Below are 15908 nucleotides of genomic sequence, written 5' to 3' on the forward strand. Positions count from 1 at the left end.
CTCTACATAAGATTCGATAGAAAGAGATACATATTTCCTTAGTTCATAGTTCTGTGTAACTCGTTGCCACAGCTATAACACTCTGTCATTATTTTTATTTATATGCTTCAAAAATTGGATTGCATTTACAAATAAATTATATATTTGTTGTGTTGCATTGCAATTAAAGCCTTTTCTAATCACACATGATGGCATTTTTCTGCATAGCGTCGTGTCCGGTCACAACGGAAGTTATAAAATGAATACTAGGAAGGGAATTACTCACAAATTTAAATGCCAAACTATAATTTACCAAAATGTTTCAATTTGGTGGCCATTTTCAGCGAGTTGTAAATAACTCACTTTTAGAAAATGGAAATCAAGTTGGGGTAGAGTGGGATTCGAACCCTGGACCTCTGATCCGCAAGTCCGCAACACTAGCCACGGGACCACAACCTGATTCAAAACTTGACTTGTAATGCGTCTATTTAGCTGTGCATCATTTGTCATGTGAAATTAAGAATCCAAAATTACATTTTGACACCCACATCAAATAAAAATAATGTATGTAATAAATATTTATTTTCATTTAAAAACTAAAAAAAATATTTTAAAAACCTTCATGTTTTTGGTGCACAAAAAACCTTAAAAATAATTTATTTGATGAAAAGTAGCAAAAGCCAATGTTTTTAGTGGCTGCATGATAAGTTTATTTTACCTACACTTAAGTACGTGACCGTAGTGGCGAGCGTTAAACTCAAACATATGGTAACAGGTGTAGTGTCCATAGTGACCGCGCCCGCGCCGGGTCGCAAAACGCTCGCCACTGTGGCTAAGCACTAATACAAATAAAGTTCTAGTAAGTACCGCGGACTATCGTGTTATTGACGAAAATATGTCTATTTTTTTTAAATAAAAAAAACCTTTAAAAACAACTTAACAAGTAAAATAATATCACAATAATTACTTCAATTTACCAACACCCATTTCTTTATAATAGGACATTTATATATTTTTTAAATCTACAAAATGAATTCCCTGACTGTTGAATTGGGGTTATACTTCTATAACATAATAAAAACAATTAATAATATTTAAATTCGAACACATTAGTTTAAAAGCTCTATGCTGCCATCCTAAACTCTTCATAATAATTACAACACTTAATTAGCTGCCGAAAAAGACATACCGTATTTTTCGGACCATAAGACGCACTTTTTTACTCTGAAAATTCAACCATAAATGATGCGTCTTATGGTCCGATGCGTCTTATCGTCCAAAACATTTTTTTTTCTAAAAAATGATAGATACATTTTGGGGTGCGTCTTATCAATAATTTTAGTCAAAAACATTCAATTTTATGGAGAAAATGATCAAAAATGCATAAAAACAATGAGGAAATTCAGTGCTACGGAAAATTGGGTATAAAAAATGTTTTCTCGCACGCGGTTAAAATCAGGTCATTTAATATTGTATGGCGAAGTTTCTCTAAAATGTATCGAGAAAAAAGAACTACGTCACAAGTTCTTCCCAATAAATCAATGATAGTGTTAGATTTCCGGTTTCTGAGAAGCCAACTCAACAATCAGTTCTCCGACGAGAACTTGTAACGTCACGTGCGGAGTAATTTCAAAATAAAATAACTCATAGCGCTGATTATACGATACATAAAAAAATCGTCTTACTTTGATTGTCTTTTAATAAGTTATTTTTTTAAACGGTTTTGTCACTCTTGACTCCCGATGACACACTTGCCATGTCCGCTTAGATTATGCTATATTTATACATTTTGTAAATTGAAATAGATTTAAAGACTGTTTAGATTAAGTATAGATTAAGTATGACTCATTAATGCCAATATGTTGGGGCTTACTTAAGCCTGTTGATTGGCTTTAAAAAAATTGATAAACCCATCGAACTTCCTCATTTTAACACATTTTTATCGCACGATTTATATCTTCTCGCCTTTTAGATCGCCAATTACAAACTCGCGAAATGACCGCATAATGCAACGATCCAAAATGCGTGGATAAATGATAGCACGTAATTTTACGCATCAAATTCCGGAGCGGATTTTAAAACGTTTAGCGCCTTCAAAAGAATAAAAAAACAGTTAAAAGAAAAAAAACCGTTTTAGTCAAAATAAACGAAATGGATTGCATGAAAAAACGTGCTTCAGCAACACAATTCGCCCATTTTGGTGCAACCGGGTCTCAGTTAAACAATGAACTTCCGTATTTTCTTGCGATGCTTCTATGATTGTATACATGTATACTTATTTTGCTATTTGACGGCATATGCAACGATGAAGTGGTATGGTGCCCTGATGGTAAGCTTGTCTCCAATATTATTGTTTCCTTCATCTATGAGGTCCAGTTTACGTACAACCTCCAAATAGTCGTCGAAGTAAGCTTCGTGCATACTGGGAGGGATGCTGTCCAAGAAAGGATTCACAGCGAATACGGAATCTGAAAGATTAAAAAATGTAAGAGACTGTGTCAATACTAACCTGAAATGAGGAATTTTAACAATAATTTTGTATGTACCATGCGCGGTCCGTTCATAGAACGCATGGAACCATGAGTTCCCCTACATTTTGGCAAATCATGTTTAATAAATGAATTATCAGTCATAATACATAAAATTTAGATTACTATAAACAAATAATGTAGTAATAATTTTATCAATAATCGCGATGAATTGAGGAGGAATTTTACTATCGCCTTATAAAAAGATGTTAAAAAGCAACGTGACCTCCCAGCACATCCATTTACCAGCGCTGTCATGCGCGTACTGATCGATGAGTACTTGCTACTTACTGGCTGGCTGGGTATTGATTTAAAGAACGATCGCGATGGAACCAAATTCTAAATTCCGTTCCAGCGCCGTACTGAACGCGCAGTCCGGGCGCAGGCGCAGACTAAAATTCTCACTAGGCAACGGAAGCAATCGAAGCATAGCAATACATTATTTTCCATGTAGTTTAGATGCGATGTAAACGCAACGCCGCGCCGCGCAGCACAGATATGCGATTTTGGTATTTTGGCGCTGAACATAACATTTTAATTATTATTTTGTGGTGGAGTAGAAATACAAAATAAAATGTAGAATTTAATTCAAACATTACAACAATATAATGTTGATTTGTTATAAGAAAAAAGTTTATAATCTACTACATATGTTGATTTTTCGGGTTCAAATAATGACCAATTCTTTTTCGTTGAAAAGTCATGTTTTTAACAAAATAATGTCTGTTTTGGTTTCACTGCATTTTAGTCAAATAAAATAAAATGCCACAAAATACTTCGCAGTTATTTACCATAGCATATAAAGTGAAGTTGGTTTATTTGTTTTTACAATTTATTACTAGATATGTACAATTATTGTTATTATTTCTAATCATATGTATATTGTATTTAGTTTGTCTTTAATTTCCTTTCTTATTATATTATTATGTCCCAATTACTTATATATTAATTGCTTCCCTAATCAAAAACCTCACCGCACGCTCCCGGTAAGTACATATTATGTACTATTAAATACATATAAATGTTTGCAGTTACATAAGTACTGGTTTTATCCCATATGGAGTTTAGTTCATTTCGTCAAAATTTGTACAATATAGATTTATACTATAGTGGAGACGAAAATATTTTTGAGAAGGAAAGATATACAAGGCTTGTGAGATTTTGTTCGCTGGTTGTTCAGCAAGTAGGCAAAAATGTGTACAAATAAATGCAAATGTATAAAAATTCGTCATATTATTTTATCAGATTTTTTTTTTCTTTTATTTTTTTTGTACCACAACAGGCCAGGAGGGCCTAATCACAGTGGCGAATTACATCACATAACACCCGGGCTTGAGAAAAAATGTAGGCATCGACCAATTAATACATAGATGTGCCCTGAGCCCTAAAAAAATATGACACTTAACTGATGCCCAAACGCTCAGTGATGCCTAACGCATATATAGTCGTTTTTTGAACTTGTAACCATTTAATATTATGTATCTTTTTTGGGTGATACCGTGTATGTTGGATTTGATCCGACGTTTCGGCTACCATTGCAGGAGCCATCTTCAGGGAAAACTGTGTGTTTTATAGAGAAATGTATGTGTTTAAGTACTAGTAATTTGTACCGTGTCACAGTCAGCAGTAGGCACATTTCTTGTTTTGTAGGAAAGAATAATTATGTTTATGTACTAGTAATTTGTACTGTGTCGCAGCCTGCAGTAGGCACATTTCTCTTCGTTTTTGTCATATGTAGTGCTGGGAACCATGTTGAATTTAATTTAAGCCCGTCGTCTTTGTTTATATTATTTGGATGTCTGTGTATTTCAATTGCCTCTTTTATTATTCGTGCACTATAATTACTAGGTTTATGTAGAATTTTTGGTTCAAAGGCGAAAAAATGTCCTGTGTCTATAAAGTGTTCCGCTATTGCGGATTTGTCTGGATGTCCAAGTTTACACGCTCTTTTGTGTTCGTCAATTCTCATCTTTGCTGTGCGCCCTGTTTGTCCAATATACACTTTTTCACATCCTTGGCAACTTAGTTTGTACACGGCTTCAGTTTCCAGAGGATTTTTATCTTTTGGTTTTACTAAATGGTCTTTTATTTTTCCCACAGTCCCAAACGTTGTTGCAATATTTTGTTTCTTCAGCACTTTGGCTATCCTGTCAGTTACATTCTGTACATATGGTAGGTATGCAGTCCCTCTGGTAATATCTTCTTCCTTGTTCTTCTTTGTCCCATGCGATTTAATAATGTTGTCAATTTGTTTCTTCTTATATCCATTATGCTCCAATGCATGTGAAATTTTGTTGAACTCTTCGCCCTTTTCGGAATCTTCGCATATTCGAGTCGCTCTTGTTAGAAGTGTATTTATTAATCCTCGTTTTTGGGCTGGATGATGATGTGAATCAGCGTGTAAGTATCGATTCGTATGTGTTGGTTTTCTATATACCGTATGCCCAAGACTGCCGTTTGGTTTTCTTTTTACTTCTACATCCAAGAATGGAAGAGAGTCGTTCGTTTGTAATTCCATTGTAAACTTTATCAGAGGATGTAATGCATTTAAATGATCTAGAAAGGTATTTAATTCATTCATCCCATGTGGCCAGACTGCAAAGATATCGTCTACGTATCTCAGCCACACTTTCGGTATAAGAGTTGCTGTATTCAATGCTGTATCTTCAAATTTTTCCATGAAGAAATTTGCTATCACTGGCGAAAGTGGAGAACCCATGGCCACTCCTTCTATTTGTTCATAAATTTCACCTTGAAATGAAAAATAGCCACTTTTAAGGCAATGTTCAAACATATCGCACATGTCTTTTTCATAAATTTCACTCAGAAGAGCCATCGAGTCTCCCATTGGTACATTAGTAAACAGCGATACTACGTCAAAGCTTACTAAAATGTCCTTTTCTGTCACAGATATGTTGTTAAGAAGGCTTACAAAATGAGCCGAATCTTTTACAAACGAGTTGGTCTTTCCAGTATGTGATTGCAACTGTTTCGATAAATACTGGGCCAGTTTGTAAGTTGGAGCTCCTATATTGCTAACTATAGGTCTAAGGGGCATATCCTTTTTGTGTATCTTGGGAAGGCCATATATCGAGGGTGTCCTTGAGGCTTTCACAAATAGTGTCTGTTGCACTTCTTTGGGTATTTTTGATGTTTTCACTAATTCTCTCGTTTTTCTATCAAATTTATCGGTTGGGTTCCTTTTTAGTTTCCTGTATGTAGATGTTTCTACTAGTACGCGCATTTTCTGTATATAATCCGTTTTGTTTAATATTACAGTTGTATTGCCCTTATCTGCTGGTAATATAACAATGTCTGAATTTCTTCGTAATTCTTTTAGGGCTTGTCGTTGAGATGTTGACAAGTTCGATATTGGAGGCTTCGCTCGTCGTAGAATGATACTCGTATCTTGGCGGATTTCTTCCGCTACAACCGTAGGTAATTTGCGTAGAGATGCTTCAACTCCACAGATGATATCCACAACTGGGATAAATTTAGGGGTTATGGCATAATTGAACCCTTTTGCCAATACTTCTATTTCACTTGAGCTTAATTTGTGATTAGATAAGTTCTTAACCACCGTATTTGGATCCAAACATTTGTTGATTTTGGTCTGCGTCTTTCGAATCTTTTCAAATTTTCGTTTTTGTTTATTTTCCTGGATAAACTTCACTTTTTCCGATTGACGATAAGTAATCGAATCAATTTTTGTCCAGTCATTGGGTGCTAATATTGCACTTAAGTATAAATGAAGTTTGTAGAGAATTTCAGATACACCGTTGAGTAGCTTACGTGTATCGTTAATCCTCTCTCTTATTAAGGCTTGTTCTGCTCTCTGAAATATTCTCTCAGCTTTAGGTGATTGAATATGTCGTTTAATTGTAATGAAGTGTGGTGTGACTACCTGAGCACGGCAGCGCAACAAAAAAGATAGAGTATTTAATAGCTTGTCTCTTTTCTGTCTGTTGCTGTCCAGCAGGCGTGTAGAATTGTAAATTTCCTCCCCATAGAGGTTAGTTAAATAGGTGCGAAGGTTTTCACGGTCACTGTTATCAATATTATGTATCTTTTTTGGGTGATACCGTGTATGTTGGATTTGATCCGACGTTTCGGCTACCATTGCAGGAGCCATCTTCAGGGAAAACTGTGTGTTTTATAGAGAAATGTATGTGTTTAAGTACTAGTAATTTGTACCGTGTCACAGTCAGCAGTAGGCACATTTCTTGTTTTGTAGGAAAGAATAATTATGTTTATGTACTAGTAATTTGTACTGTGTCGCAGCCTGCAGTAGGCACATTTCTCTTCGTTTTTGTCATATGTAGTGCTGGGAACCATGTTGAATTTAATTTAAGCCCGTCGTCTTTGTTTATATTATTTGGATGTCTGTGTATTTCAATTGCCTCTTTTATTATTCGTGCACTATAATTACTAGGTTTATGTAGAATTTTTGGTTCAAAGGCGAAAAAATGTCCTGTGTCTATAAAGTGTTCCGCTATTGCGGATTTGTCTGGATGTAGCCGAAACGTCGGATCAAATCCAACATACACGGTATCACCCAAAAAAGATACATAATATTGATAACAGTGACCGTGAAAACCTTCGCACCTATTGTAACCATTTGTCCACAAGTGATTAAAAAAAGCTTAAAATAACTCAAATTCAAGTAAAAGTATTATTTTTTGTCGTCAAACAACGCCAAGCGGCGCAATTGCGAAGCTCTTCTTACTTACATGGGTGCATTGATAGGAATGTATCTTTAAAATATAATAAATGTGAGTTAATATTATTTTTGCGTTCCCCAAAATCCAGTGAAAAGAAATAAAGGGTTAAAAAAAAGTTAGGAAAGAATACGATTGATATCCACCAAATACGAATGTTGATTGTAAATATTTAAACACAAACTTTTTAATATACCAAAAATGTGTATTCTCCAATTTTTTGTAGTATGTGCATAAACAAACTCGGTAACTATGTAACTACGGTAAATATGTTACTATATAGGGTGCGTCTCTGTATTAATTGGTCAATATATATATGTGGGTAAATACGAATTGCATTTTCTTCTTTTTTTTTTTTAAATGCAATTAAGTCATTGCGATTGCAGTTTAGTTACCTAGGTTTTTTTCATGCATGAATTTTTCAAGTACCTAATTAGGTAGTTCCAACAAAATTTTACCATTATTTTTGCTTATCTGAAATCTAGAAATAAAATTATATTACTCAATTATGTACTGCGTATTTGAAATATCATTAACCACAAGAAACGTTTTTTTCTAAAAGCCAGTTTTCACCATACTTTTTTCCGATTTGTACCAATTTTTGGATAAATACAAACGATGAATGATAATAAAATGTATTAAGTACTTTAAAATTAAAGAACATCGGTAACTACCACAAACAATAATAAAATATCATTCGAAAACAGAATTGGGGCGAATTTTTATATATACGTGATATAGGCATTATGAGTATTGGGCACCACCAGGACCGCGATTGCAAACGCTTCATCGGTACGTAACAAGACGGTATAAAATAAAATCTATATTTATGTAAGAAAATGTGTATATTTGTACGAAAATTTTAAGTATCTTCGTCAGTAACCTGTAATTGAACACGCTTAGAAAAAAATGTATTCATATTATATTTTTCACACAAAAAACACAAATTTACTTTGTCGATAAAATTTCAGATAAAATATAACTTCCCACTGTAATACGGGCCGTTCCAGCAAACCTGTTTTACATTGCATTTTAGAACACATTCGTCATACATCTACAGTTAAAAAAAAACATTTAAAATTTAACGGGTTGTACCTATCTAAATTATACAATTTAAAAAAAAAATCCAACGACGAAAAGTAACGAAGGTGCTATCAAAAACATATTTTAGAGAGCTTTTCTCTTTGTCGAATAAATTAATACTTTTTGTGATTATTTAGGCACTTACATTTGGCTATAAAAAATATGAAAAACGCATGTACTCGTATATATAATTTTCATATTTGTGCCGTTCGACAGTAATTATCGTCTCATTAATTATTTTATTTTTTATTTAAATAAATTTAGGGATAAATTCGATTTTGAACATAATATATTACAACGAAACAATCAAATAGTATACAGTAACATAAAGCTAAAAACGAAACAATAAAAAGGCTAAGGACAAATAAATATAATGGACAAACATTGATTATAGGAGCAATCATGTTATTCAATCGTATCGTCTCGGATGTCGATATGTTTCATGACAGTGGGATTTCCCTTAGGAAGGCAATTTCCAAATTGTAATATGTACGTTCATTTTACATGACTTTTTTTCCCTTTTTCTCTTTAATCAATCTGTTCTGTTATATATTAATATTGAAAATGAATTGGATACTCTTATGTTCTCAATGATAATAAAATAAATTAAATAAATGTAATAATCCGTAAGGGTTTATAAATAAATTTTCAAATAAAAAAAGATAAGATAAATTTTGTCTACAAAGTAAAATTAAATTTTCCATACGAAAAACAATTTTTTTTCTAAACATATTTAATTACAGGTTACCGACGAAGACGCTTCAAATTTTAATACAAATATACACATTTTCGAACAAATATATATTTTACTTTATACCGTCTCGATATTTACATATGTAACGTTTGTTATCACGGCACAGGTTGATAACAGATGTAAAAGAATTTATTTAATATTATTATTTATTTTTGAAATTATATAAATTACAACTAACATAATTCAGATTATGATTTCCGTTAATAAGTCTGACCATTCTGGGTAGAGGTGCCTGAAAACCATTATTATATTATAGCCTTTATGATGACCGAGGAACGGAATTTCAATATTTATGAGTATACGTGAAAAAACATTAAGAGGCTAACGTTGAGTTGGAGAATAGTTTAATTAATATATTTTATATTCAGTACTTTGGTACATAAACAAAAAACCTATTCAAATCATTAACGTTTTTAAGATTTGTTGAAACCTGTATACTTTCGTACATAGAAATTTGATAAAAGGAATATGCTTCAAAGTTTATTTATAAAAAAAATAAAAACCGAGTATTTCCGACGAAAAATATGAAAATCACCATCTGACAAATAAAAATTTCACCAAAGCCTCGAGGGCTGATAAAATTAATATTTAGTAAAAAGCTTGTGCTTACCTTTCAAGTTCTTGATTCCATAGAAATGGAATACTTTTTGCTTGTATTCCACGTGGACTTTGTTAAATCCCGCCTGGGTCATGATACTCCTGAACTCCTCTTCTAGGTCCGTGGAGTAATGGTAAGGAGATACATATTGCGCGTAATTTTTCATATAAGTTGACCACCGTGGATTTTCAGCCAGTATTTTGTAGACGTTGAATATTTCATTTTTCGCTCCGAAGCTCAATACACAGTCACCTCCTGGTTTCAGCAATGAATGAATATTTCTTAGCGCGGATCTGAATGAAAATAATTCGATTAATTTCAGAATGGTTAAAATTATTATTTAATATAACTACAATCACAAAAAAAGTTTAAAAATGAAAATAGCAAATTCGGTATGTTTAACGTATTATATAAATATATTTTAAACTAAAAATAGCTCAATTTGTAGTATTTCAGTGTATTATTTTGTATGTACATAAATTACCGTTTTTTTCAGCATTTATTTTCACGCCGCGCCGTCGTGAGAATTTTTCGTCAAATATTTTTCTTTTTAGATTTCTAAGCGATTCAATACATTTTATTAAAAAAGATAATTCTTATTTTATAAAATAATTACACGGGATATATAAAATTAAATAAAAGTGTGCATAATAAGTTGCGCACGTTTTGAAAATGTGCTCCATATTTTTGTTTTTGAATTTCTTCGCATCTTACCTCTGATCTTGCACCCAATGAAGGCAGTTGAAGGAAAATACATGATCGAATGTTTCTCGGAGATCGGCGTCGATGTCTCCCGCTATATCCATCACGCAGAAGTCCACCTTGGGGTCGCTGTAGAGGGAGTTGGCGTGCTGGATCATGTTGGAGGAGAGGTCCGCCCCCACCAGGCGGGAGTACGAGGGCGGCAGGTGGGCGCGCAGCACGCGCAGCGTGACGTCGCCGTCGCCGCAGCCCACGTCCAGCACGCGGTCGCCGCCCGCGCTGGCCCAGCGCACGCGCCGCCCGTGCTCCCGCAGCACGTCCTCGGCGTCGCGCCGCTGCAGCCCGTTGGCCGCGGCGTACAAGTCGGCGTTGTTCATGTCCGGAACTGACCCCTCCACTGCGCACTCTATGCGTTATATAGGCTCGCCGGACTGATATTTGGGAGTAGGTAAATCGTTCCTCAGTCCGTGTGGCGACCAGTTTTTGGGATGGCGGAGCCCGGGTTAAAAAAATCTTCATCCGTCCGACTCCGAGCCCGCGCAGAGACGACTCCTCGAGACTGAGTGCCGCTTCTATCCAGTATCGAGTATTGAACGACTGGGTTATGTCTGGATGCCCTGACCCTCCCGCAGGTGCTCTATTGTGGAGAATAATGAGATTGTATTGTGTTCCTAGCCGTGGATAAGAGATTGTAGCCCGGCGCGACCTCGGCAGGCAGTCGCCGACGTCACCGTCACCGTCTCCGTCCCCTGCGGATACGTCACACGGAAGGCCACTCGGGGTGCTATCTGGGGACCTTCGGTTCCTTGACCCTAACCTAGCGCAACAATCTGATAGTTGAGTTGCCTATCGGTGTTCCCGTCCGCAGGCGGGTGACGGTTCGGGGAGGCCCGGGGGAGGGGGCAGGGGGGAGGTCCAACCGCGGCTCCGGTTTATTTGACCGCTACCCGAATATATGGGCGACTTTTTTTTGGTTTATTCAACTGACCACGTTTTACGGAGGTCCGATCGGGACAAGTACGTTAAATAAATAAATAAGATACCCGCTTTTTATTTTTGTTAACAAATAGATTTCTGGGAATATAAAAAAAACCCACTCTCCTTAAATTATTATCAATAAATAGCATTTACACAAAAAATCATATTAATAGTTTAGTAAACATCAAAGCCTCCCCAATCTAAACAGTTTTATAATATGGACCGCAAGGTTCACAACTCTTTTTCAATATTTATAATGTTAAATAATATGACTGAAAAGTTTTGAATAGATGCAGGGGGGGATGGGGAACTAACGTTAGATCCAATGAAGGAAAGTGAGGAGCCTTGTGCTCTAAAATAATTCTTAATCTAGCTCCTGCGCTAGCAAATCCCTTGCAATGCAGACTAAAATGTATAAAATAAGTTTTGTGTGTAAAATTGACGAAGTCTCGTAGTTCAGATGTGAACTGCCAACAAACTGCCGGCCGAAGACGTGAACGTAGGCTAGCATTAAGACTTCGTGAGGCTTCGTAGTATATGACCCAGCTAGCAATATCGCCTTACTTTACGACTGTACTTTACAGCTCAGAAATGATCGCTATTTAACAGAATCTACAAGACAAGTAACAAAAATGTTTTTACCGATATGGCGATCGATGAAAAAAAACAAAACGGTTGTTTGTATTTTTCACAGAGGCAACATTTTTTCGGAAGTGTTGTCATTGCACCTTACGACGCATGCGCATTATGTCATTTTAAACGTCAAATGATCTGACCAATGCGCTGTAACTACCTTACATTTTCAAATTTTAACCGCTGGATGGGTGCTATCACTGCTATTTTGACCATCAAATTTCACTCCACGCAATGTCAAATAATAAACTAGTTATTTCTCTTTCATATTATAAATAGGCTTCTGCGATATAACGATTCAAAATTGAAATAAATCACAATAACTAAAGTAAACAATGCTCGCTTGAACATGATTTTTGTCACTTCCAATCTGGAAGTCTGACAGTGAGTATATGTGCACAGTGGGAATGGGGTGTCTTTTTTTGTGCACCACAACAGGCCAGAAGACAAAACACCCAGGCTTGAGAAAACCACTTTTTTTTGTTCTCACCCGGCATTGAACTCGGAACATTCCGCGTGTGAGTCAAGCGCCTTGATCACTTCGCTACGGAGGCCACAATAGCTATCGATGTACTTACCAAAAAACTCGAAGATATCTAGTCGATAGTGTATCTTCGTAATCGCTTGAGAGAATTTATCTTCAACTATACCGTCATAGTAAACGTATGGCTTCCATATTCTCCGGTCGTAATCGCCCCCCGGGGAATATAATACGCAAAGATGTATTCATTTGCAGGTTACGTGTATCAATAAATAATAACTAGCGGACTCAACAGACGTTGTCCTGCCCGAACGTTGGCTTGCCTGCTATTACCTTGGAAAAAGACTTTTCATTGATAAGTAGGTACCTAGGTACTTGTTAATGGTTGAATCCCAAAACATAAAATAATTAATTTTCAATTTTCAAACTCGGCTATTCTCACCAACAGGGGTGCACTTTATTCATGAATACGATTTTCAAAAATGTATTTAATGTCATTAAATATTATTTTAGTATTACCAAAAATCCAATAATAAGAAATAAATGGGAAGAGATTATTAGGAATGCATAGAAAGAATCTGTTTGGAATCCATAAAAAGCGAATATTTTTTGCAAACATTTAAAAACGAACTTTTTTAAACACAAAAAAACAACATCCTACCATTTTTATGCATAATGCATTCTCGTCGAATGCAACATTTTAATATCTACGAACACGCGCAGCGCAAAGATCTACATTTCGCTGAAAACCGCACGTAAATTGGTTAAACCGTTTAGGAGGAGTTTAGTGACATTACATGTATAGAAGAATTATATATAAAAATAATCAGAATATAATAGTTATTAGAAACAAAAAATAAACGTCCATCAGCATTAAAATGATGTTCACCTTATGCAAGGATGCTTGCAGAGATGCAGTAAGAAGACTACATACACGCGTGCTTATAGTACCTACCTATGTACGTACATATATACTGTATGTACACAAATAATGCAGCTCTGTACTTCTGGTCATGGATGTATGCACATACTTGTATCTGCCCATCAAATTTATTTAATACATGCCATATTATGCTTCCCTCGATATTATTAAATTGTTTAATACAACCCCAAAACTAAAGAAAAAACACAGTATAAAGGTAAAAGGCATACAAAAATTTTGCCCGTATTAAATAAATTTAAATTTGCCGCGTATTAAGTATTCAATATCTTAAAATTTTAACAATTTAACATAGAATAAATATTTATTGGTCCAAATTTTACAATGCTTCAGTTTGAAATAAGCGACTTTATCACAGAAACTACTCATATTTATGCATTTTAAAAAACACATTATTTACGATTGACAATCACTTATTATCCTACTTAAACTAAGAATATTTATACAATAAAAATCCTGATCTTTTACTTCTCAAAAATCAAACAAAATATTTATGGATGTTAAAATAAAATCTCGTGTAACATATTTATTGAATTTTAATATTTTATGTAGACAAATCCATTATTTCATCGTTTTTGTTATTGTGTATTTTATATTAGCATAAATGTATTTTACTATACGAAGAGTATAATATATTTTTAAATAAAAAAAGAATATATTTGCGTTCTTACGATGTTTATTTTATTTTATTAACATTTACGGCAATATTGCCTTTTATAATACTTATAAAATGAACGCATTTAATTGAATTATTTTAAAAAAACTTAAATTTCTTTTTATCTAATATTTAGAAACAAAAATTCAACTAAAAATTGCATAACACATTCAATAGAAGTTTAAAACAATTAAGAAATAAATGTAAAAATGAAATGAAATAATAAAACACTTTAAAGGAATAATATAACAAGAAAATCACAAAGTTACTGATTCATTCAATAATTTTAGAAAAAGTTTAATTACCATTTATCATTTTTGAAGAAGTTCAAAAGATTTGTTCTATCGAAACAATACCCTGCATTAAATATATCCGATACGTGGGAATAACTATTGCCGAGTTCATTATAAGTATATACTGTATTTACTCGAGTTATAAAGAAATATATTAGGAAATGGGAATCAATTTGGGGTAGAGTGGGGTTCAAACCTCGGATCTCTGATCCGTGAGTCTGCAATATTAGCCACGGGACCACAACCCGATTTATATCAAACGATTAAGGATGAATCTAATTTTTATGTTTTATGTGTTTTAAACTTATAATGGCATCTGACGACAGTTCACACGATCTACATTTCTGTTGAACAAAATTTGACATTAAGGCTGTGCTTTCCAAGATGTCTGAACAAGAAAAATATGCATTCATGGGATAAAGGATGGATTGAAGAAATAATGCAATTATTAAACCATTTTAGATGATATGACAAAGTATAGGCTATTTAGAGTAAGCTGGTTATTTTATATTGATAACTTTATTTAAATGTCCAACAGGTTATACGTTATATGTTGAAAGTTTATTTTATTTATTAATTGTTGTAATTGGCCTAGGCCATTAATATTATAAATAAAATAAAATAAAACACAGGTAGAATGGTGGATGTTACTCAGCGCGCAGCGTGTAAAACAATCACTTAAAAAATAGCCAATGACAGGTCATCAGCTTTGCAAAAGCGTCGACTTTCATATCTATCCTTATCAAAAAAGGTGTTCATCTCTTTGGGTATATCTGAAAATCTCTGAAGAGTTATCCATACTACTATTTGAAGTTTATTTTCTGTTAATAAAAAACACAATTATTATATTTGTGTATTAATATTTGTAATTTCTATAATTTTTCTGTGGACAGTAAAGTATCACTGGCCCAACAGGCAGTGATTTGTTTAGTATTTTTACATTAATCGGTATATTTCTAGAAATCTGTTATAAATTGTTTCCGCATTTGACATTTTAGGATTACTAAAGCAATCGAGATGGAAAGCATTAAACTTATGTTTATCAGTCACTTTCCAATAGCAGTTTTTAGAGTATTTGATATAAAACTAATGTTATGATTCTTTCATGACGTTGGTACATCCCTGGGTGAGTAAAGTAACACAATATAGCTACTTCTTCCTCGGTCTGCCTCTGGGTCACTTCCATTTGAAATCCCCAGTTTAAAAACGATTTCATAGTAATCAAATGTCGAGGCCTTGCATAAAATAATTTTTCTCGAAATATCAGCAATTCTCATTATATTTCAAGAGGTCGCAATTCTTAAAATGTTGGAAGTCAGAGTTTAACATTTAACCTAACCGAATCGGCACCACTACTCGTATTTATTTGAAATGACACGTGTTATTGACGACTAACTTTTTAACTTGAACTTGAAGCTGGTATTTAAATAACAATAATGTTTTTACAATAGTGAATAGTTTGTAAAGAATTGCTTAGATAATTTCCGGGTATTTAAATGTGAATCTGTTTATGTAATGAATAGAAAAAAACATCCGCTATAATACTTCTCATGCTGATTTTTGCGC

General features: G+C 34.1%; 1 protein-coding gene across 1 annotated transcript; it reads right to left on the minus strand.

Annotated features, from left to right (window-relative positions):
• Positions 1–991: 991 nt before the first annotated feature.
• Positions 992–10749, minus strand: jhamt (juvenile hormone acid methyltransferase). Its single transcript, XM_088224349.1, has 3 exons — positions 10375–10749; positions 9673–9953; positions 992–2447 (listed from the first exon to the last, which is right to left on the minus strand). The coding sequence occupies exons 1-3, from the start codon at positions 10737–10739 to the stop codon at positions 2263–2265; spliced, it is 831 nt and encodes a 276-aa protein (XP_088080475.1). The 5' UTR covers positions 10740–10749; the 3' UTR covers positions 992–2262.
• Positions 10750–15908: the final 5159 nt, after the last annotated feature.

The sequence above is a fragment of the Micrasema longulum genome, unplaced genomic scaffold (assembly GCF_059751315.1).
Source record: "Micrasema longulum isolate JH-2025_06_02 unplaced genomic scaffold, ASM5975131v1 h1tg000280l, whole genome shotgun sequence".
In the NCBI taxonomy this organism is placed as follows: domain Eukaryota; kingdom Metazoa; phylum Arthropoda; class Insecta; order Trichoptera; family Brachycentridae; genus Micrasema; species Micrasema longulum.

Coding starts and splice junctions, on each gene's coding strand:
- jhamt (XM_088224349.1), bottom strand. CDS start 10,739: ATGAACAACGCCGACTTGTACGCCGCGGCCAACGGGCTGCAGCGGCGC. Junction 9,954..10,374: donor CATTGGGTGCAAGATCAGAG/GTAAGATGCGAA, acceptor ATTTTCATTCAG/ATCCGCGCTAAGAAATATTC. Junction 2,448..9,672: donor TGGAATCAAGAACTTGAAAG/GTAAGCACAAGC, acceptor TTAATCTTTCAG/ATTCCGTATTCGCTGTGAAT.